Source organism: Perognathus longimembris, chromosome 20 (genome assembly GCF_023159225.1).
Source record: "Perognathus longimembris pacificus isolate PPM17 chromosome 20, ASM2315922v1, whole genome shotgun sequence".
Lineage (NCBI taxonomy): Eukaryota > Metazoa > Chordata > Mammalia > Rodentia > Heteromyidae > Perognathus > Perognathus longimembris.
Window position 1 is genome coordinate 2,576,468 of NC_063180.1, and position 24,953 is coordinate 2,601,420.

General features: G+C 38.2%; 1 protein-coding gene across 3 annotated transcripts in view; it reads right to left on the minus strand.

The window, feature by feature from the left end:
• The window catches only part of Cntnap5 (contactin associated protein family member 5), a 936,592-nt gene that overhangs the window by 490,298 nt on the left and 421,341 nt on the right, over positions 1-24,953 (minus strand). For all 3 annotated transcript variants that reach the window (XM_048329504.1, XM_048329503.1, XM_048329502.1), the window contains exon 5: positions 10,695-10,898. In XM_048329504.1, coding sequence (XP_048185461.1) covers positions 10,695-10,898 — 204 coding nt within the window. The remainder of the gene's footprint in view (positions 1-10,694; positions 10,899-24,953) is intronic.

Consider the following 24,953-nt stretch of genomic DNA (forward strand, 5'->3'; position numbering starts at 1 on the left):
TACTATGAGGAAGCTGAAGTGCAACCAGGTTCTGCCTACTTGGTCAGCAGTGCATCCAGAATTTACGCCAGATCTCTGTGATCTGTTCTGCTGTGATTAATGTTCATTAATGTCATTCTTGAGGATTCGGGCATCATGGAACTGGAACATTTTCTTTGTGAGGATTTGAGAGATTCAGGTGGAGGGTTACTTTCCATTCATGGCTACGTGGCTCCCTTCCTCCACTTCTTCCTCCAGTGTTTGTAAGTTTTACAGTTTCTCCCAACTCCCAGTCCAAGAATTTGTCTTGGCCTTACAAAAATAAATAATGAGATGCAACTAGTCCTTATATACATAACATTTCAGTTTCAGGAATATTTAGGCATTCTATTGTCTTTGAAACAGAATGCTAAATGTACTCCTCCCTGCTATGTGCCCACCCACCCCATGCACAAACACACACACACACATACACACACACACACACACACATACACATATACAGACCACAGCAATAGCAGCCTGCTTTGCAGTGTGACATTCAGTGGCAGAAGCTGCCATTTCCCTAGCAGGCTGCTGACTCCCACCGGCAGTATGGCCCTAAGTCATTGTTCTGATCGCTGACTGACACTTGTGTTTCATACAGGAGTAGGAGTAGAGACAGCAAACTTATAATTGGAAGCAAAGAGCTGGTGGCTTCATAATTCATTATATTTTGTTGAGTTATTGTTTGCTTGTTCTGCATGCTTTGAGTATTCAACACTTGTCAGGTTATGCTTAAAAGTGAATAGATATTTTCTTTTTCCATTCCATTTTTGAGATAGGAAGAGGAAGGGAATCCTTCCTTCCCTACGTTTGAAAGGGACCATTTGTGTCACAGAGACAAGGCCAGTAGTGTGCTGGCCAAGGGCCTTACTGTGGGCCCCTAAGTGCAGGGAGCCATGGGCTGGCCAATCAAGGCTTGGGGAAGATAGTGTCCAAAGCAGCAACTGGGTGAGTTGAGCAGGAAGCAGGAGCATCATTACCCACCTAGGAGAAGCAGGTAACTTGAAGACTCCATTGCTGGGAATGATAGATGGCTCCCAGCTGCAAGTATGGGAGTTGGTGGGCAGTGCTGGCTCCATTTTGGGACTGCACCCTAGGTCACAGGGCCTATATTTTATCTTTAAGGAAAAGATGCCAGGATAAATCAATAAGTTACAGATTACTGGTTCAGATTTACCCTGTTATTTTGGCATGAACAGAAGGAAATTTGATTTCTATTTCAAATTGTCCTCTCTGGAGGCTGAACCTATTTAAAGTTCTACTAGGAATTCATAAGTTACCCCAAGACATTCAACAGTTACACCAAGAATATACAACCTAGATTTAAAATGATGCCTGCCTATCTGAGAAATAAAATAAAATCTTATAATACAATTCTTATCTCTAAGGTGCAATTGAAAAACACTTCTTTGGTTTTATTTTTCTTCAATGAACTCTAATATTTTTCTATAATTTTTGTTTCAATCTGTGTTTAATGTAATATCTATATTTTTTCTTCTTTATTGTCAAAGTGAATTACAAAGGGGTTACAGTTTCATATGTAAGGCAAGTACATTATTTATCCAAATTGTTACTTTTTCCCCCATTTTTCCCCATCTCCCTGCGCCCGAGTTCTCTCCTCCCCATGAGTTGTATTTATACCAGATGGTTTATACCAGTTGGTTTTGTAAGTACTGCTTTTGCAATGGTTTGTCATTTTATCTTTTTTCTATAATTCTGACAATATCTTTCTGCTCTTTATTTGACGATTGATGTTCCTTTTCTATTTTTATTTGTTTCTTTTATGTACTGCTCAAGATATTTGGGAGTTGAGAAGCCATTGTTCCTTTTTATTCAATGGCTTCTGGGTTTGTGTTATGGTTTAAATAAGACTTATTTTCCAATCACATCCACATTGCAGAAGTACTTTACCAAGTTTTCTCACTTTTATTTGATTAGAAATTCATTATGGCTTTATCTTTAAATTATATTTTAAAATTATTACCAAGTTGACTCAAATCCATGACTTAAAATCCCTGTTTGAACAAAGAGCCTTGCATTTATAGGACTGATACCTTACTACCTTAGACTGAGGATTTTGAACCACATAGCCTGCCTATTGATTTGCAGGTGGTTTTGGAGACATAGTCTCTCAAACTTTTCTTTCCAGGCTGGCTTTGAGCTACAACTGTAGTCCCACAGATCTTAGTCTGATGAGGTTAGGAATGTAAGTGGAAGCCACTTGGTGTCCCACCTTGAGTGATTATTTTAAGGAATCAGCGTAAGATTCAGATGTGAAGAACAACACTATACTGGAAATGTGGAACATTTATACTGATTACATCAAAGTTTTCCCAGGACATAGAGTGAGATCTTTTCATTTGAACCTTCAGTAAATATTCAAGCTGGTTTTCACCGGGATACTTATCCTTATGCCCACGGTTGCCATGACCACTACCACTTGATGTGGGCTCCAACTCTGCACCAGGAGCCCCAAGAGGGCAGCGAAGCCCCACCAGACTCTTTTCAACTCCACAGTCAACCTTACTCTTTTTTGTAGTCTTTCCTCTGATTCAGAAAATTGGCTTTCTTTTCCCCAACAATTCTGTTTCTCACCAACAATTCTGCTCTTTGTAACTCTAAGACTTTAGAGAAATAAAAGCATGCATCCTCTTCAACAGCGATTCTGTTTGCTCCATGTGTTTAATAAATAAGTAAACCCTAATTAAGACACTTATTTTACTCAGCATAGCTCATAAAATAATTATAAATACATAAAACACTTTGTTGACATTTCCTCAAAATGGATTAGCATTATTTGTTGTTTTTCTTGTTCATTTACTGAGCTAATATTTTATTACGTGAAGGTATTGTAAAATTGAATCGCATAAATCTTTGGAAAATCCTATTTCACTAAGTATTGATGAACTTAAAGTGATTATAAGTTTTTACATTCTAATTCACTTTCTGGAACTCTATTCTAAGAAAACAAAATGAAATGTGGTAAACAAGTTGAATGACTAGATTGATTTGAAAATCAGAGATCATGTTCAAGCATTTTGGAAAGAGAAAAAATATACCTTGAGTACATGTAGAATTATAAAATAAAATATTATGTAGGCGTGATCATAATGCTTGTAAAATAATTTCATTTAAAATGTATATAATAGTGCGTGCCCTTTTGAGAAAATAAAATAAACATCTTACAAAGAAAAGATTTAATAATTTAAACTTTATTGTCTTAAATGCATAAAACAGTAAGAAAGTATAAATATAGATTAAACAGTTAATTGAAAATTCAAAGTAAGCACTGTGAGCTGCTAAATCTCAAAAGCACATTTATCATATATATTTTTCTTTTTTTCTGTACTTTAAAGTGAGCATAACCGTTTTTATACTGGGAAAACAAATCATTAAAACCGTAGGGTCTACCTTACAAAAACTAATTATTGCTCTGAAAAACTGATTCATTAAAAATAATATGTATACATGATATGTACATTACAGAATGTTTCCTGAATTATGCATTATTACACTTATTTATTCATTGCTTTAAGTTTGAAACCTAGGGCCTTGTTCTTGCTAGGCAAGTGCTTCACCACTGAGCTATACCTATAGCCTGCAAATTTGAATTAATCCTAAGGGAGAGACATTAATGAATTTCTTCTCCTTCCTCTATTACCATTCTATATTAACACTCAGTTATCTTGTATTAAAACAAGGTAAGTGAAAGTTAGCCTGGCTAAACAACTGGGAAAACAGATTACATGTTCTTCATAGAGAAGAACATTTAGAATTCTATCTATGATTAAAATAAAGAGGGGCTGGGGATATAGCCTAGTGGCAAGAGTGCCTGCCTCGGATACACGAGGCCCTAGGTTCGATTCCCCAGCACCACATATACAGAAAACGGCCAGAAGTGGCGCTGTGGCTCAATTGGCAGAGCGCTAGCCTTGAGCGGGAAGAAGCCAGGGACAGTGCTCAGGCCCTGAGTCCAAGGCCCAGGACTGGCCAAAAAAATAAATAAATAAAAAATAAAGAATGGTAGTCCTAGAAAACATCTCATCTTACCTAGAAATCTTCATTATTAGAAATTATAATAAAAAGTTAGTCCTCAGGACATTACCAAATGCTCTATCTTACAATATCTATTTCAGGTTTTATCTCAGTGGTACTTGTTGCATACCAGATACCCAGGTGGGCCTCGAACCCACAAAAATAGTCACCAGCACTGAGTCATTCTGGCTAGGAGTCTTTATTTAGCTGTGCATGGCGTCTGCTTGCTATCATCGGGATGGTGACAAACAGTGCTGGGGCCCATTGGGGCTAGACTTTTAAAGACAGTCATCACATTTACCACATGCAGGTGGTCTGGCAGGTTAGGCAAAGCAAGGAAGCAGAATTACGGCTAGTGATTACAATTCTAGTAAACCCCGGCAATCAAAGTAATCAAAGCATTACAATCCCAGTAAACAAGGAAATCAAAACAAAGAAATACAATTCCTGGTTCTAGGTGTGACTAGTCTTAGCCTTAAGCTTTCTCTTTCCAGAGCTTCCCATAAACTGAGTGGTCTTCCTCATTCCTTTCTTTTGCCTAGGCCCAGCTGTTTTGGGATCCTGTTATTCCACTTTGTCAAAGTTTGATGTTTCTAAGGACGCAAAGAAGGGGGTTCCCCTACACCTTTTGCTTGGTTTCCACAGTATTTGTGGTTCAATTACATAACTTTAACTAGTTTCCAATTTAATAAGTCAAGATTAAAATCCTCATGGGCAATTGAGAAGGGCAAACACAGTAAAACTATACGGAAGCTTACTTTGGGCCAGAAACATAAGAAATAATATTTCTAATTAAGTAAAAAATGTTTTTCTCTGGCTTAAGATATACTGAAAATAAAATGATGTATTACCTCAGAAGCTGGAAATGTTTGCATTTGCACTCACTATCCCTCTTGCCCTTAGTGTACTGTGGATGAGTAAGTCAGACCCTTCACCCTTACTCAGAACTTGCATGCTCTGGTTAAAGAAAAGATGAAAGTTTAACTCCATCTTCTTGATTAGGCTTAACAGTTGACAAGTGGATATCACTTTAAGTGTCTTTCTCAGTGATTTTCAGACAGCCTGAGAAAAAGAATGTGAAACCTTATGTTAAGATTATTTTTCAACACAACAAATCCATTCTTTGGAAGGGCTTGATTTACTGTTCATAAAATAGGTAATTACTCTCGTGACATTCCCTGTAGCTACCTCCACCTGCCTCTGTAAGTTGCAAGTTATCAATATTGGTATTCACTTATATATGGAAGATAATGAAATAAGGTAAACAATGTGTGCATTGTTTGAATTTTTTCTAAACACAGATCAGGAAAAAGCTTATCTCAGCCTGGTGGTAGCTCACACTGGTAATGATAGCCATTCAGGTATCTGACATCTGAGGCTCATGTTTCAAAACCAGCCAGGACAGGAAAGTCTATGAGACACTTATCTCCAATCAACTAAGAAAAAGTCAGAAATGGAGATGTTGCTTAAGTGGTAGAGTGCTAGCTTTAAGCATAAAAGCTCAGGGAATATACCCATACCCTCCCTGTGTTTAAACTGCAGGAAGCCCACCCCCACACCCCCACCACACCCACATAGCTCATCTCAAAGAAGCCATGTGCTTTACTGAAAGGACACAAATAATTGGGGCCACATCCCATCTCCATCTGACTAAAAAATTAATATGTGTTCCACTGTACCTTCTCCATGGTATGAATACATATGCAGTGTCATTTAATAGGAATGGAGGGGCTCAGAAAGGAAAACAGAGTTATAGCAAAAGAGAATGGTGCTGAATCACAGGGAAGAATTTGATGTAGAGAAAGTAAATATCTTTGTGTGAGTTTAGTCAGGACCACCAAGGTCTTCCCTAGATACTTGTTTGCATGTAGGATTCATGGATAGTCTTACAAGTTCAATGGTTTCAGTTCAAGTAGAATCAATGACATTCCTTTGAGACTGGCCCTCAGACCAAGGTTGTCTATCATTAGAACAATAAAAGACATGTCTTTGCATGGAACCAAGAGCTCACATCTTAATCCAAACTACTCAGGAGGCTAAAGTCTGAGGATTGTGTTTCAAAGCCAGCCTGGGTAGGAAAGTCTATGAGATTACATTAAATTAAACAGTAACATAGCCAGTAATGAAGTTGTGGCTCAAATGGTAGAGCACTAGCCTTGAGCACAAAAGCTCTGGGGTAGTACCCAAGCCCTCAGTTCAAGTCCCAGGCCAAAAAAAATAAATAAATAAAATAAAAAATAAATAAATAAACCACAGGGAAAAAAAACAGCAACAAAAAATACATGTTTTGGGTGGTTAGGAGATTTCTAAATCTTAAGGAGTAAAAACACTTTGGGATTTAGGAGTGTTTTGCTAATCTTATACCTGATTTGTATTTATCGCCTTTGACTTTTCAATCTTATACAAGTATAATAAATGGGTTGGGAATATATCCTAGTCATAAAGTGCTTGCTCTTAATAATAAATTTTCTGGCAGTTCTCTGGTTTGAGCCCAGGACTTTATGCTTGCTTTTGGCTGACACTCTTAACACTGGAACCATGCTGCTAGCCCACCCTTTTTGCCGATTATTTTGCAGATGGACTCTTAAAATCTTTTCTGCCTGGGGTGGCTTTGTTCTACAGTTGTCTAGATCTCTGCTTCCTGAGTAGCTAGGATGACACACATGATTCCCAGCAGCAAGCTTGTAGTGTATTTGTTATTTAGTTTGGATGATGAATACTTACGCTGTATTAATTATTACAAAAAAACCAGAAGATAAGTAGAAATGATTCTTTTGCTAGACTTGTAATTTCCTTAAAAACTAGCAAATTCAACTTTTAGCCTAACAGTGCAGACCTCAGTGCTTGACTTAATGACTAGTTCAGACTATTATTGCAGAAATGATAGAATCTATGAAAAATAAGGCACATCTCAAAAAAAAAGGCACATGTTATCACATTCACTGTCTGAATTGTCTATCTTCCTCTTTCTTCATTAGTAAGTGACTGATAACTCTAGATTGACCTTGAACTTATCTTTTTCATCCTTATCTCTGTATTCTTCGAAACTAACACATGAATATTGACCACCTGGCACTAAGTACCTTATAAAGGCATTTATCCTGGTACTGATTGCTGGCAGATCACCAGAGTAGGATTCAAAGATGGCCCTAGTCCCTTGTGTACAACAATACAGCCACATGATTTTGCTTAAATGACAAGGAATCACTTGATGGGTTTATTACAATATTTTTCCTATGTTTTTTTTGGAGATGAGTAGATTGTCATGTGAGTTAACTAGTGTGTGTGTGTGTGTTGTGTGTGTGTGTGTGTGTGTGTGCTTTGTGTAAAATAGAGGCCTAATATGAACTTATAAAAAATAAAGAAACTTGAAGGTTGGGTACTAGTGACACATCCCTGTAATCTTGTCTACTGTGGAGACTGAGATCTGAAGATTGTGACTGGAAACCCGCAGGAGTAGAAAAGTCTTTGAGATTCTTATCCCCTATTAACCAGCCCAAAACAAGGAGCTGTGGTTCAATGGGTAGAACGTAGGCTTGAGTGAAACTGCTCAGGGACAGTACCTAGGCACTGATTTCAAGCCCCAGGAATGGCAACACATACACACACACACACACACACACACACACACACACACACACACACAGACTAGCAACTTAGAAAATCAAGATCTTCCAAGAGACATGATAAATGTTTAATAAATATTTGTTAACTGGTTTCTTTTTTTGTTGTTGTTTTTTTTGGCCAGTCCTAGGCCGTGAACTCAGGGCTTGAGCACTGTCCCTGGCTTCTTTTTTGCTCAAGGCTAGCACTCTGCCACTTGAGCCACAGCGCCACTTCTGGCCATTTTCTGTATATGTGGTGCTGAGGAATCGAACCCAGGGCCTCATGTATATGAGGCAAGCACTCTTGCCACTAGGCCATATCCCCAGCCCATGTTAACTGGTTTCTTAAGATACTTGTATATGAACGATCTAAAGCAAATGTTCACTGGACTATTGGGGAGATGTTAAAAGCCTTCACTGATACCTTGGTGAGTTGACCAAACAGTTCAGAACTTTGCCCTTTGAACAGTGCTTGTGGGCCTTGATGGACTTCCTGCTCTGAACATTTGGTGGATACCTGGATTCCTAGATGCTCTCTTCACTACAAATGCTCATAGTGGGAATAGACTGAGCACTCTGCCTCAGTTCAAAGACTTTGAACTCTTGTAGGGATAAGTGACCTGCATGCACTATTGATGTCTTGTTTAGATAGTACAACAGTCCTTCTGTCACATTATTCTGCTCTTTGATTCTCCACCTGCCTGTGGGGCTTAGGTTGTTGTTATTCTGCAGAGGGCATACTCCCATGGGCAATCTGAGCGACATGTGCAGATGTGGGAAAGGGAATGTTGCAACCCCTTTATAGATTGACAAAGGAAATCTCCTTTCCATTCTGTAGTTATGAAAAAAATTCAATGTTCACGAGGCCTAAGAAAGTAGGCCAAGGGGAACTCTGTAGTTAAACTGCATCATGGAACTGATTCTGCCTAACCTAGCTACAGTAAAGTTCACTATATACTGCAAATGAGAAAGTCTCCAAATGGATAATATTTCATCTCCTGGTGATTTGATGAGTCCCTTTGGAATTCTGTTAGTTCTTCCTGATAACTTTGCTCATATTTGCATGGAGTCCAAAGGGATTCTCAGAAATACCTCAAAATAAAAATCCACATTGTCTGCCTTTAGGAAGCATTCTTCAGCGATTGTAGTTATTATGTCTCTCCAGCTCATAGCTAAAATATGTTGTACTAATTTTTTTCAAGTCCCCCATGCAATTTGACCTTACCAGTGGAGTCCTTTCCTTCATTTATATTTGTTTGTAAATACTAAAAAAGAAAAATAAGAGCTTTAAGTATTCTTTCCTTTGTCTCTATTGACATGTATGGATTGCAATGTGTTAGTGAGATGTCCTGTTCTGTTCTGATCAATTTAGGTTGTAAAAGTTTCTTGTATGGGGATGGGCTTATCCTTCTGGATATTTGGGAAGTTCTCTGCCAGTATTCTGGTAAACAAATTACCATTTATTTCCTTGTCTAGGTTCTACTCAATACCTATTAGCCTTAAATTAAACTTCCTCATTGTATCTTGGGGATCCTGTAGTGATCTGTATTGCTGTTTTGATTGATTATGAATTATTTTTTGTTCTTTCTCAATAAACTCTAAACTATCTTCAGTTCCAGAGATTCAATCCTCTATATCATCTATTCTGGATTCCAGACGTTCTACTTTTTTTTTTTTTTTTTAATCTCCCTTCCTCTGATTGGTCATTCTTTACGGCTTCCATCTCTGTGTTATAGTTTTCTTTTCAGTCCTGTATGGATTTCTTTACTTCATTAGTTTGGATCTGAGTGCTCTCTCTCCAACCTTGTAACTGAGTGTCTTTCTTTCCATTGTACTCCTTTTCCTTCTGTTGGAATTCATTGAGCATTCAGTTTGTGGAGGTGGTGAACTCCTCTAGAGAACTGTAATTGGCTGTCTACATGCTTTCCATCTTTTCATTGATCATATTTGCACGTAGTGCTTGTGGAGCACTTTGAAGACTATCCTGTAGGTTTTTCATTGACTCCTCTTTTTCCTGTTTGATTTGAGTGGGGGTCGAGATTCCCTGGCTTGTCATTTTTTTTGTATTTTTCTTTTGCCCATTTTGGAAGATGTGCAAGTCCAATAGCACACCAGAACACTATTTTAAGGCACAAACCTATCCAGCTCTGAACTCAGTAGTTGTATATATTTTAGAAGTTCACTGTCATAGGTAAATTCATTCTCTCCCTCATTTTCCTTTGCTGCTTTAGGGATTTTGTTCCTTGCCTCCTTCACATTGCTTGACATAAGCATTTTCCATATGAAGAAGGGAAAGACCTTTTCCCACTTTCCCTGCAATAAGGAGTTGCTTACGAATATAGACCTACTCCTGAATGGAAATGCTGGGATAGTATCTCCACACCACCATCTTGACCAGGCAGAGGCAGAACAGCATATACTAAAATGTTGGCATTTGACAAATCTGAAGCTCACCCAAGTATAGCCAGAAAGCCTAAAGTAAACATGTTTTTCATTAACAAAGCAATAAAAAAAAAATGGGAGGGCCAGGAAGTTTATTTTTCTCATTCAAAAATGCGACTTTCATTCTAAAGTGTAAGTTTCCCTACCCAAAGTCTGACTTTCTCTTCCCTCTACCAGGGACAAAGAACAAAACAACTAATAGTTTTGTCCTCCATCTTCACCGTGAAACACAACTCCCCAAAGTACAGATAATAGATTCTAGCTTAGCCTAATAGATATGTGTTTAAGCTTGCTAAGATTGGAGTTTGAGTTGCTGAGGGAAATAAATGGAGAAACAGATAGCTAGACAAATGCCAAAAAAAAATTACTTTCTTATTTCCTCACATAGCATTACCCTAGTGACATAATGACATTATGTCAAAGAATGCTACCTATGGCGCAAACATTTCAAAATATGGTACTTTCTACTGCCATGTAGTTAAGGAAAATACATTTTCTAGGTTGTCTATCAAGCACTCCCCCAGTAACACTGTTAGGATGAGTGTCTATCACTGGGATCTTGCTAAAGCAGGATTATCCCAAACCTACCCAAGTTGAGATACAGGGCGAGCCTTCCCTTCTGGAGTTCCAGAGTTACGTGGTCTCCTCGTTGCCCTTCCCCGTGGAACAGGACTCCATCACTGTGCATGCTCTTGAATTTCAGGGATATTACATCTTTGAGGGTGCTCATGAGCTTCTGATTGAACCTGTAGAGCAGCGAGCTGCGACCATCAAAGTCAGCAACATCTGATTCTGGGCACAAAAAGAGAAGAGGTAAAGAAAAGTCAGTGCTCATCTTTCCTGATTGCTGACCCTGCTTCTATTGTAGTCACTGGCTGTGCAATGCAATGAAATGTTCTTGAGCTTCAGAAGGTTCTTTCTCAATAGGAAGCATAGAAACTAACTTCAATCTAATTAGACTCTGAGGGAATTATTTATTTACAAGAAGCCACTATACACTGAGTCAAAGGGAACTGACCATATGAGTAGAAGGATAAATCTCATCAGTGATGTAGCAGACTTTGTTTGTGGGGATAGCATGAGAATGCCACAGGTACCCATGTCAGGCTTTCCTGTGTTAGATGCCTGAGTTGTAGCAGCCAATTAGGATTTGTCTTCCTTGATAATTTGCTCCTGACAGGTGGAATCATTTGATCTCATCACAAGCACAAGGCTGGAGTTGAATAAGAAACATAATTTATTATGCCAAATCAGGTTGAATAGTTAGTACTTCCTAAAGTCCTGTGTTGAAAAGGAATCCGAGACTTCTCATAGGTTTAATGGAAATGAATAGCCAGTTAAGGAAGATACGGCATTTGAATAGAGAGGGCAGATATGTTGGCTATTTGCCATATACTTTGTTTCAGGGTGATAATATATTATTTTAAGTTATCTACCTACCTATTATTCATCTATCATGTTTTTGTATCATCTGTATCTATTCATTCACCTATCATCTATTGTTTATCTCTATCACCTATATATTACCTATTATGTAACAAAATATATAAATTATTGTCTGTATGTAAACATTGATTTTCCATTATTTTTGGTTTGTTCTTGAGATATTGTATGCATAATTTATACATAAGGGTTTTATTCCCTCATGGAGTACTATATCGATGTTATATTCAAAATCCATATATATCATATAATATCAAACTAAGATTAATATATGCAATTTCTCAACTTGTTCTCATTTTTAAACTGTTTTTATCTTTACATAGTTGTAGAAAGAAATTGCAATAACAAAGCAGTTTATGAATACAGTACATCTTGATTGATGCAACATTGAGATGAAACCCAAAACTCTTTCCTTCTAACCATTTTGAAGAGTACAGCAAATTATAATTAAATCAGACACCCTATTATGCAATACAGTAACAGAACTTACTTCTTCTACCTAACTGTTATTGCGAAGCCCTTCTCTATTCACTTATCTTCTCTATCTGCACCAGCTTCTGGTAACCTGTTGTATTCCAACTTCTATGAGATAAGTATTTTTAGAATCCACATAAATAAGATCATGCAGTATACATATTTCTGTGCATGTTTTAATTCACTTAATATAATGCTCTCCAATTCCATTATTATTAAATTCAAAACAAAGGGACAAGTAATCATGATTTAAACTTATGCAGACATATTTATACCTACCAAATATATGCAAAAAATCAAGGAGGGCTGTATTTGGAATGTGCTATTATAGGTTATTTTAGCATCCCTTTTATGATTCTTTATTACAAATGCAGAAGTTTTGATTGCTTTTTTAATAGGAAAAGTATAAGGTTATTTAATTATGAGATGAGACAGATTCACACCATCTTCTCTAGAGGCAAATGGGTGTATGGATGGGGTGGGATTATTCTTATTTGAAATTCAATACTCAAGGGGCTGGGGGTATGGCCGAGAGGCAAGAGTGCTTGCCTCATATACATGAAGCCCTAGGGTCCATTCACCAGCACCACATATACAGAAAAAGGCCAGAAGTGGTGCTGTGGCTCAAGTGGTAGAGTGCTAGCCTTGAGCAAAAAGAAGCCAGGGACAGTGCTCACTCAGGCCCTGAGTCCAAGACCCAGGACTGGCCAAAAAAAAAAAAAAAAGAAAAAGAAATTCAATACTCAAGAAAAAGTCATGTTTTTCACTATTTGTCAAGCCATAAAAATCCTCAGCTTGAGCATACATAATCATAAACTAAATACATTGTTCCTGACCGAGGAGGTAGAAATATCATTTGTAACTCTGAAATTCTGAAATAAAAATCATACTTTTCTTTCATAGTTGAAGAAGGCAGTTTCATAATTTGCCCTGATGATAGAAAGTGATTGTAACCATAATGGCTGCTGCTGATTCCAGAATATAAAAGGACCCTCCTAGATGCAGAGGGGTTTCTTACAACCTCTATCCTTTCCCCAGAACCTTCCTCCTACAGAGGTGTATCTCTACCTGTCCTTCAAACTGGGCTTCTACCCAAATCAATGGCAGGCAGATAACCACATTACAAAGTATTAGTACAGATCATGCACTTTGAAAGCCACAGTGTGTCATTTTGGTCACTGGATGTGTAAAATGGAGATTGTTATGTCCACTAGGAAAGGATGCTGCAATTTAATCAATTACTCTAATACATGTAAAGTGACAACTGAGTCAAAATGATACCACTTTACTGGGTATCTTTGTTTTAAATCAGTAAAAGACACCAGAGTGTTAATTATGAGGGGCCTTGAATTCCTAACCACTTTACTCAAGAAGCTAGTATTGAAGTATTTCAGCATAGATGATGGTGTTTTAATTTTTTTATTCATTGATTTGTTACCCAGAAGATGCCAAGTTTCCTCCATGTTTCTTAGTCTGCCATGTTTGAGCTTCTTACATTTTGGGTTGAATCTCTCTCTCTCTCTCTCTCTCTCTCTCTCTCTCTCTCTCTCTCTCTCTCTCTCTCTCGTGTGTGTGTGTGTGTTGTATTTATGCTTCCTCTTCTGACATCTTCCAGGCTGCCACTACTCAAGACTCTGCACGAGTAATTGAATCCCTAGGAACTTTATTGCCCAGCAGTGATTGGAAAAGCCCCACAGAACCCATCAGAGCTTGTAAAGGTGAGTGCAGGACATCAGGCACTTGCAGCAGAGACTGACCCAGCTCAACAAGGGAAGATTGAGACAGAGTTTTACTGAAGAAATAAGCAGTACATTACTGATGAATGATACAAGTGGAACAAAATAGAGAGTCTCCAGAAGGGAGCAGGAGGACAAGAAAATGTGATGACACTCAGGATTACAGGAGGTTCACATGGCTGGAGCAGAGGATGTGCAGAAAGATCTATTTTCCAGTGTGACTGTTTCCAACAGGCTGAGGCATGCAAGGATTTCATCTATCCAGTAACTGAAACTCTATATGTATTCATGGAGCTCTCTATCCCAGGCCTACAAGCAGATATAGTGTTCTAACTTTACATTATCAGACCAAGAGAAACACCATCCCATTATCCTCAGTGTGTCCACTTAGCATCACTGCCCACAGTATAAGCACACCTAACACACTATGACTATGTTGCAAATCTCCTGAGAATCACAGTTATTAGTGAAATTTGATGTGGGGGGAAAAAAGGGAAAGATATTTGTGGGTTCATATGCATGAAATAGCATATAAGGATTGCACCATTTATTTCTGGAAGCAATATTCAACTTTGAGGAGAAGGCTGATTTGTGGACCTGTAGTTTTACTAACCAAACATTGGAATAAGTCAAGTTTATATAAAAACTATGGGCTTTACTTTCCTTTTCTGTAAAACTGGGCAAAAATATACTTGTTTAAAGAATATAACTATAAATATAATTTCACTGTCATTTCCTACATCCCATTGCATTTTATGATCTCATTGCGATATCATTGTCTCCTTAAATCCTGCCTTCAGTTCTCTAGTCAAGTCTTGGGTCTCAGAACCTTTCTTCTCCAGTAGCTGCTACAAAGTTTCTTCTCCATCAACATCTATCAGAACACTTATGACTGACATTCTCTTTCCACAGTGACTTGCTAGTTAGTGACTAGATTTGTGAGGCATAGAAATATGGATTATATCTGAGGAAGAAGCATAGATCTATGGATAGTATACACATATGTTAATGTGTATATATGTGTTATACATGTATATATGTATACAAATACATATGTATATGTATGTCTGTGCTATATATATTCAAATCAACAAATGATTAGTGCTCTGGTATTTATGCTTATTGGCTGGAGATTGGGGCACATTTTTTTATTTTCGTAAGTTTCTGTTAAATCTATATAAAGCTATATACAGAAAATTACAAAGTCATTGTGAGAGTTTTGTAAGCTCACACCTGGAAATATAAAGGCATTCTACAACATTTAAGCCCCCTGTTCCTTTACTAAACCAAAGGGATTTTTCAGTGGGAAAGGTTTGGATACTGGTGTGACTGATAAGGACTGTGAAAGGAATTTGGGGGGCTTTGGAGTCCAGTAGATTTCATGTGATAGTGAGCAGCATCTTTCAAACACTCATCACCATTTCCAGATACTTAAAAATAACCCATAGCTTTTCTCTTGCATTCAACTATTGCCACCACAATCTGACAGTCTTCTATGCTCCATCTCTATGAAAGCCCTTCAGTGAACTATTTTTAATTGAGAATTTAGTATTCAAAACTCAGTAAGGGGAACTGGATTCTTGGCTTCTATGAGCGGGTGAAGATGCGGCGTCCTGTGTGGTGGTGGCTTTGTTTGTGCGGCGTCCTGGTGGCACAGGCTGAGGCCCCGAACCCAGAGGAACCCCCGGAGCGGACAGAACTTGGTGTTGATGGGAACCATTTTCAGCATCCTGCTGGTGACCATCATCCTTATGGCATTTTGTGTCTACAAGCCCATTCGCCGTCGGTGACAGCAGAGCAACTTCCGCTGCAAGTTTTGGGGAACAGGATAAGTTGTGTTGCACATGGCCAGTGGAGGATTTGGAATCAGAACTTTTCTAACTTAGAAACGACCTTTGGTTTGGACAGTTGGTAAATGCTAAACAATGTAGGATAAAAACATTTACTAGCAGTGATTTTTCCCCCCTCTATATTAATTATTGGCTGCAGAATCTACTCAGTGTTTGTATTTAAGTGAGGATGTCCTTAAGAGTTAAGACATAAAGCTGCAAGGTGTAGGTAAAGTTGAATGTTTATTAGAAAGAAAACATGTGACCCATCTACTAGACCCATCTACTAGAAAGGACTAACCATTAATCTTGAAATAGCAAGAGGAAGGAGGGCATCCTCTGCATTTGTCTTCGTTGTGAATTAACACACATTTGTAATAAGAGGGGGTTTCATTGTGCTATTCTATATATCCAAAGGGAATTTTGAATAAAGTTATCCCCTCTCCCTTATTCCTTCCTCCTCCACCACCATTCCCTCACCCCACCAGCTCTGCACTCAGATGTCCCCACTGAAGGTAGGGTCTCATCAGGTGGTGTTATGGAGTACTCTCTTGGCCTCTAAGGCTGAGTTGGACTAGAAATGCTATCAGTTGGCCCATTAGAAGAAATCCCATCCTACTCGGATTGCCTTAATCACCCATGTACTATTTGCTAAGTCTCTGTAGTCCATCACCTGAAGCTTGTGGGAGCTGACCCTGAGCCTGAGCGGAGGCCTGGCTGAGCAGGCATGTGTATCGTGCCAGCAGGTGTGTTTACAAATTTAGTCTCAACTTTGAAAATGCTGCTCTTGTTTGTACTGCTGGTGAACTGGATTATTTGCCCCTACTGAAATGACACCTTCATACTTAAAAAAAAAAAAAGGTGGTTCGTATTTATTGAAAGGTGCTAGAATTAATGTATTAATCTGAAATGCTTATCTTGTGCTCCACTCAAGCACAACACTGATGTGAAATAACCTGCACTTAATGTGAAATAACTGACTAGGGATGTAACTGCTTGATGTCAGGATTTTGTTCAGAACCTTGTAACATGGAACCACTCAAATGTTCAGCGTTGTGTGTTTTGAGCAAAATGTCAATTAAAATTAAAGGTAAACCTGATATGCCAAAAAAAAAAAAAAAAACAACTCAGTAAGATCTGGCTCGACTTACCTCTCCTATCTCATCCTTGATACTCTTTCTAACCCACACCTGGCTGGCATAGTGTTGACTTTAGTGTGTGTGTGTGTGTGTGTGTGTGTGTGTGTGGTCAGTTAACAATAATTTGAATGAAATCCATACCACAGACTCTTTCATTCTTCCTTCTTTGAGCATGGAGTTTTAATCATATCAACTACCATTTGAGGAAGTTATTATTATTTCTACTTAACATGTTAGAAAATCATTCACAAAGAAATGATATGTGTAGTTAATAACTGGCAGAGTTAACCCTGCCAAGCTTCCAGCCTACTCCATGAGACTTTTAACCAGACTGTCATTCTGAGTTGTGCTGAGCTCTTTCCCAAGCATGACCCCTTTGACTGTGATTCCCTGGTGTTCAGCTTTGCACTATAGTTCCCTGTGTCTTTTATCTTAGAGGTCTCCTTTCAAAGTATACAGTCATTCCTTTCTTAACCTTCCATTGGAATTATATCTTGCATTTTTTGTTTGTCTAGATCTCCAACCTAACAGTGTATTTCATGAAAGCCAGGGATTCATGGACATTGCTGCCTTTATTTAGATCCCAGCACTCGACTCAGGTTATACAAACACTCAACACACATGAAACACTGCGGTACCTCTATACCAACAGATCCTACCTAACTTCTGTCTACCAAGATTTTGGCTCACCCATGGATGCTGGTTTCTCACCCACATTTAGAGTGTTATGTCATTCCACAGCCTTGTTCAGTCACTTGAGGTACAGGGCCTGTAGCATTGCTCAAATAAGCTCATGATTACAGCAAAAAGATATGCTTTTCAGTGAGCACAACTTAGCCAGGCTGTAGTGTAGAAGCTTATTCTACCAACACTTACTGAGAAACTATTTATATATGCAAGAGAGTCCAGCCCCAAACCCTGGACATTTGCAATATTAATTAAGTCACACACGAAAAGGATCGGGCATTTCACAGATGGAGAAGCAGAAGTTAAAGAGAAGTTTTTAAGAAGTATTAAAGATTTCCGTAAGTAAATACTTAATAACTCCTCCAGATACCATTCTAAATTTCATATTGATAAAATAATTTTAAGATGGAAATATTTTAATTATAAAAACCTATATCTTTAATATTTTCTAACAAAATTAACATTTTCTTGTTTTTGCAAATTATACATTATTGTAGCCCCTATATCCTGATCATATCATTTGGTCCTTAATTTTCAGATGAGTCTGGCTATGAACATCACATGCTTTATTTACCTTGTATAAGCATCTTGATGAGTTCCTTAAAAAAAACAACAATAAAAAAAGAGAAAGGAACAGAAAGTGTGCTGGAGTTGGGGGTTGGTAATACAAATTATTCAGAAGGCTGAGATTGGGAGGATCACATTTGAGATCCGTGTGGACAAAAAAAGTTTCAGATCTTATTCCAATAAATAAAAAAACCTGGGCACATTGTACCTAGCTACAATGAAATCTTAAATAGGGGATCAAGGACCAGTCCAGCTTGGGGGAAAGTTATTAGAAAAACAATGAAAACAAAATGGGCTGATAGGATAAAAAGCAAAAGATCCTGAGTTCAGAACTCCAGTAACACCAAAATTAAAGCAAAACTATACTAGATGGTGGTACCAGCAGTAAAAATGAGTTTTACTGGCATATGGAGGAGTCACAATCATCTAAGAAGGTAGTGTATATACCACAGAGAAAACACCAAAGAGAAATATTTATCTTCTATATTCCCTCTGATAGTTCCTCTGAAATGTATATAAAAATTTCATTCTTTGGGCTGGGGATATAGCCTAGTGGCAAGAGTGCCTGCCTCGGATACACGAGGCCCTAGGTTCAATTCCCCAGCACCACATATACAGAAAACGGCCAGAAGCGGCGCTGTGGCTCAAGTGGCAGAGTGCTAGCCTTGAGCGGGAAGAAGCCAGGGACAGTGCTCAGGCCCTGAGTCCAAGGCCCAGGACTGGCCAAAAAAAAAAAAAAAAAAAAAAATTTCATTCTTTGGATTAAATAAACCCTTCCTAGGGGTTAAAGACACTAATTAGCACATATTACTGCATTTACTTCATGTAAGGCTCTGAGTAGTCCAGATTTTTCTCCTGTGAAGAATGGGAAATCCACACCACAGAAGGACCCTGAACTTGCTCAAAGGGATCCCAAGCGAATGAGCTGCATGACCCTGGAGCCACAGTTTTCCTCACTAAAGAACAGAGAACTGTCTTAAAGATTGCAGACAACATAAAGGCCTTCGTGAATTGTCTGTGAAATTTGTGTTTCACTCTGTGTGTGTGTGCGTGTGTGTGCATGTAAAGAAAAAGATGTCAGTATCAGGAAAACATTACATTAAGAGAGGTTATTGCCTGGTCCTTGCTCTTTCCTCTTTTGTATTTGCTCTCTTTCATACATAACACTATTCAGAGGAGTTGCTCTTTCTTGGAGACCTGGATAAACTACACAATTGTCTAGGGACATTCTATGTATGCATTTGTAATGTTTTCTCCACCCTCCCATGGCTTCTGAGTTCAACTCTCCAATCCTACTTGGGTCTTGTGGTCTCACTTCACTTACACATTCTTGGTTTACCTGTTGGTTGAGTCTTTTCAAGACTTCAGGCCCATGTTTGTAGCACAGAGGGGGGCAGGGATAACTTTAACAGAGATGGCCACTGTGGGATGAGGTGTCGCTGCTGAGCTGTTGCTTCTCTTAAGTCTTAAGTGATGAGTAGAGAGGTAGGCAGCTAAAGGGAGAGGGAAAATTGCTGCTGGCAGTGAGATGGCTCATGTTCAAAACAAGGAGAAGAGAAAGGACCTGGTCAGACAGATCTGTCAAGAATAAGTCTGGCTAGAGCAGTGGCTCGAGTAGCAATTCCCAGGACCAACAATGTTGATGTAGGTAAGGAGTCTTCCAGAAGTAAATGATCTAGGACCTCACCAAACTGTGGACACAGAAAGTCAGCGGCATGGAACTTGCAAGCTGTGTACTAAGGAGCCACCTAGGCCATACTGATCCAGGGGAAATCAAAGTTGCTCTGTGCAGAAGTTTAGTGTCCCAGATGCTGTGGGAAGCCATGTTTCTCCAGCAGGAACCAGAGTCAGGGTCTTTTGACAAAAAGGTCCAATTCAACATGAAACCATACAGTTTCAATGTGATCTTGAGGTTAAATACATAGTCCTTAATGCATTCAAGAGTTGTAAAATTGCAGTGTAAGTTCTGTTTTTGTTTTTTGTTTTTAGAATCTTCATTTATTTTTGTTGTTATATATTTTTTAAAGAAAATTATCCTGATTCCTTGTACAGTAGACTCATGTTCTAGTTCTGATACCCATGCTGCCTTCTTCAGTGGTATGATCCGGTTTTATTATCTTTTACCAAGGTAGTCAACCCCTGATAAAGAACATGTGTGTTTTTTAAGACCTGATGACAATTCTTCAGAGTTTTCAGAGTTCATTATTCTATTCACATTACCAGTGATGCAGAACATAGCTGTTAGATATTTACTTCCTAGAGTAGAAAATCTCTCCCACTTTCTCAAAATTGATTTTTAGGATTTCATTATTGCAAACTCAATTCTATTCAATTTGTGGTTTGTTACAATGATGATACATTGGCAGCTTTGTCTAGAATATGAAGAATAGGCCAATTACAGATTCAAGAGTCCTCCATTAAGGGCAGGTTCTTCAGCTCAACATCCTCTTCTTTCAGGTCAGTATATATCTGGCACATGCTACCTCCACTCCCTAAGGAGCAGAGAAATGCCAGGGCTGCATGATTTCCTACTGGGTCCACAATTGCTGACCCAGCTGTCATGGCTTGTTTTCTGAGAAAGATGGAGTTCTAAAGGCAGATTCTGATTTTTTTGATGGATGCTGGTAACTTGTCAACAAGCCAGCTAAAAATGGACTCTACTGAATAAAAGATTCCAAGCTGAAATCCCCAAAAGAGATGAACAAGGCTCCAGTGTGGGCCAGAAAAGGAGTGTAGGTTCTTACAACCCCAAGTCAAAGCTCCATTTTGAGAGGAGAAAATAAGTATCTATCCAGAGACAATTAGAGCCCCTCGGACTCTTCCCTTGCTCACAGTAATGAAGATTCACTTTACAATTACATTTGCAAATCTTTTTCAAGACACATTCCATAAGAAAGAATGATTATTACTCAGACCAGATGCTTGCACTGAAGACTCAAGGGCTTTTGCTAGCAATCCACAAAACACCAAAGTGTCTATGGTCAGCTCAATTTTGCATAAATTCTGCAAGATGTTCGGTGACCTTTCCAGGCCTTATCAGAAACTCAGATAACCTCAGATGAGCCACTACCACAGTAAAAGTTTCTAATGTGAACTGTGACAAATTATAAGTTCAACTGTTCTCACAAAATTTCTGGCATTTTTATGTCTGATAGGCAGATCTAAAAACAGAATGGGTCTCAAGATACCATAAAAGCAAAGTACCAAAATGGAAAACCATAACTGAATTTTAGCCCTAACCAATGTTCTTTTTATCTCTGACAAAATTCTATTCTCCCAGCATCTAGGGTTTTAGATATGCTACTATATTAATATCCGTAGGCAAATTTAATGTGTGTAGTGCAATTTTGCTATTTTTAAGTTATAAAGGTTACATGGAAAAGAATGCATTTATTTTAGGAAATCTTCATAGTAGATATCCTTTCATAAATTAACATATGAGTTCATTGACAAGTGTTAGGAAAATTTTATAATCATTTTGACCCTTGTACTCTCAGAAGCAAAGATGATAAGGACACAGGCCATGTAACCCAAACAGAAATGACTATGCCTGCATGACTGAGTTGCTTTGCAGGGCAGGCTATAATAACAGGAAGTGTGGTTATGGTTCCCATAACTCATTAGGCAGACAAAAGCCAGTGGCAATGAAACAAGAGATATAAATAACTAAGTGGGACCAAGAAACATGGAATAGGACATCACTGATCAAGCTGGAAGACATATGACCATCCCAAATGAAAGATGCAGTTAGGCAGAAAGTGAGAAGGAAGTAAAAGCAAATTATCTAAAGTTCTCATGCTGGAACCATATTTCACAACTATCACATCCTGGTTCTCAGAGGGACAGGAATTACCAAGGTGAAGGCTGTTAGTGAGCAACAAACCTTAATGAAACACTGTAATATGATTATTAGCTGCTTCCTTGATTCATTTGATCTTCAATGATCTTCAAACACAACATTCAGGAAGTGTGTTTTATTTATTCAGTAATAGTTATTTAAATCATACTGTCAGAATACTGCTATTACTGGGTATTTTTTTGTTTAAAAATTGACTAGGTTTCCTATTTGGTAGTATGAAGCACTCTGTTTATGAGTGGAGAGGGGAAAAATCTAAGGAATACAGTGCTAGATCCAGTGCTGTGTTGCATAAGTCACTACAGTGACCACTTAACAGGAAGAAAATAAAACAAATGGTCAGGAACAACACCTTAACATTTTCATGTAAGCCTACTGCTGCCTAAAGTGTTTGCTCAAATGATTAGGTTAAATCACACACACAGGGTAACAGAGCATTAATTAATCAGGAACAACAGGTGTCTATAATTTTCCTTCTCTTTACCAGCTTTACCTACCAAAGATAATATCCTCAATCTCTGTATTTACAGGCATGCATTGAACTGCTTCTCATTTCTTCCGAAAGTCTGTTTATTCCTTAAAAGCAGAGATTGTCTTAGTTATTTTGGTATTCCCAAAGAGAGGTATTTCCCTAGAGAGGAACTACTGAGTCATGTGTATTCGTGGTTATAGGAGCCTTTAACTCTTCAGTGATACAGAAACATCATAAAGACATCATTGATTTAAAATACAAGATCATCATGTTTTTCTTATGTCTACAGTCAAACAGACACACACATTTATATCTTTATATAAGAGACTTTGAATCTTTTCTGCTGGAGCTAGGAGCAAGAAGAAAGGCGTATTTTGTCATGGTCCTAGTTCGAGGACATTTTTGGAGTTGAGTTTTCTATGTCTAGAGTGAAAGTATTATCATTACAATGAATGGGATTGAAGGATTTTCTAGCTCTAAAGTGCCAGGATTTCTTTTTTCCAGTCTTGAACTCAGGGCCTGGGCACTGTCCTCTTTTGCTTAAGGCTAGCATGCTACCACTTTAAACCATGGTTCCACTTCCAGTTTTCTGGTGGTTAACTGGAGATAAGTGTCCCAGGAGGACTTTTCTGCCAGGACTAGCTTCCAACCTCAATCCTCAGATCTCAGCTTCCTGAGTGGCTAGATTATAGCTGTGAGCCACTGGTACCTGGCCAAGTACCAAATTTTCTAAAGTAGGGTTCAGAGAGCCCATGGGACTTCCAAGCCCCACCTGGAAGCTACCATTCTGTCTGTCTATAATTCTAAGTGCTAGGTAGAGTTGTTAAAAGAACCATCTGACATTTCCCTTAGCACCACACCAACCTTAGAACAACACAGCTGAAATCTCCAATTTGGCAGCCTCTCTTTATATGTCCCCAGAGGATGTAAACAACAGCAAAGGAGGGCAGCTGAAGCAAAGATGACAAGAAAAGTTATTGGGAGTTGAAGAATGTAACCTGAACTCTGAATGTAATGATTCTGAATGATGCCACTTGGAAGTGATTAACCAAGTAGATGCCAAGTCCAAAGTAGAAAGAAGATGACTTGCGTTGCAGTGATGACTGAAAGTCTTCATGAGACTGGAAAGTCTGACAGATGCTTGATTAGAATTATTATTTTTTTTCTTTTCATTTACTGGAGTTAATTTCAATAAATATTATTTTATATGATTTGAGGCAGATAGGGATTGCAACTTTGTGACTGGAATTAATAAAGTTTTTCAAAATTTATCTTCCCATATATAAAAAAGGTAAACAGAATCCCCTAAGAAAACTCAATGTAGCCTAAACTCTTCAGATGGATTGATGGTATCAAAACCCTTCAAGACTTAGTTTTGTTAAAAACTCACTTCCTAAACTAGGTGCCAGTGGCTCATGCCTATAATCTTAGCTACTCAGGAGGTTGAGATCTGAGAATGACAGTTCAAAGCCAGCCTAGGCTAAAAAGTCCCTGTGAAACTGTTATCTCCAATCAACCACCAGAAAACTGATAGTTTCACTGTGGCTCACAGTAATAAATTGCTAGGCTTCAGCAAAAGAGCTCAAGAACAGCACCTAGGCCCTGAGTCCAAGGCCTACAACTGACAAAAAACAAAGACAAACAAAAAAATAAATAAAACAAATTTAAAAGAACAAAAACTTCACCTCCTTCCTTAGAGATATGGAAGAAATGTGGTTTTTTAGTAGAAAGGAGGGGAAATGGAAGAAGTATAGCCTGAATATTGAATGAAGCAACATTTTTTCGTGCTTCTTTATGCAATTTCATGCATGAGGCAATCACTATTATCACCTCCTTCATTACAGATGAGTCAAGATCATTAGACTACATGCCTGGCTGGTGGTAAAGATAGATTGCCATCTCTAGAGCCCAGAGCTGATGTGTTTAACATTACTTTAAGCAGCCTTTAAAAGTTTTCAGATTTCATTGAGAATCCTTATGTTTTACAATTACTGACATGAAAATGACAGTATAGAATAAAAAAGAACTGACTGAGTGAAATGATAGTTTTTAAGTTCTATCTTCTTATCTTAAATATCTAGAAACAACTACAATAAGACCTATTGTGGGTGGGTGAGGCTACCTAGATATTGTGATTTAGTGGGATTGCAGAGTAGATTTGAAAATTTTACCCACAGGTGATTCTTATGCAGAGTTCAGTTTGAAAATGCAAGCAAGGGATAGAGGATTTATAGGAGTCTTTAGTCTTGGTGATAACTAAAATTTTCCCATAAAACTTCTAAGTTGTAAATGTCTCCAAATTATAGGTTGCTAGTTGTGAGTTTGTGGATCAAAACAAATCTATGTATCAGATGATTGAATATAATGTTTGGTCTTATCTAGAAGAAAATTTTCATGTGAGGTGACTGAACATTTTCAGATGTCAGATGTTGATTGCGTAGGTCATAGCAGAGAGCCTGGGAACAGTACTGGTACAGAACTGAGTTCATCTTCCTCAAAGGTTATCTGACACTAGATATATTCTTCCCTCCACTATTGACCAAAATAGGCCCTACTCTTTCCTGACTTCTGAGTATCTAAGTCGATATTGGTCTTTGGTACAATGGAGTTTATAGCATGATAGATGTAATGGTGATGTATATGC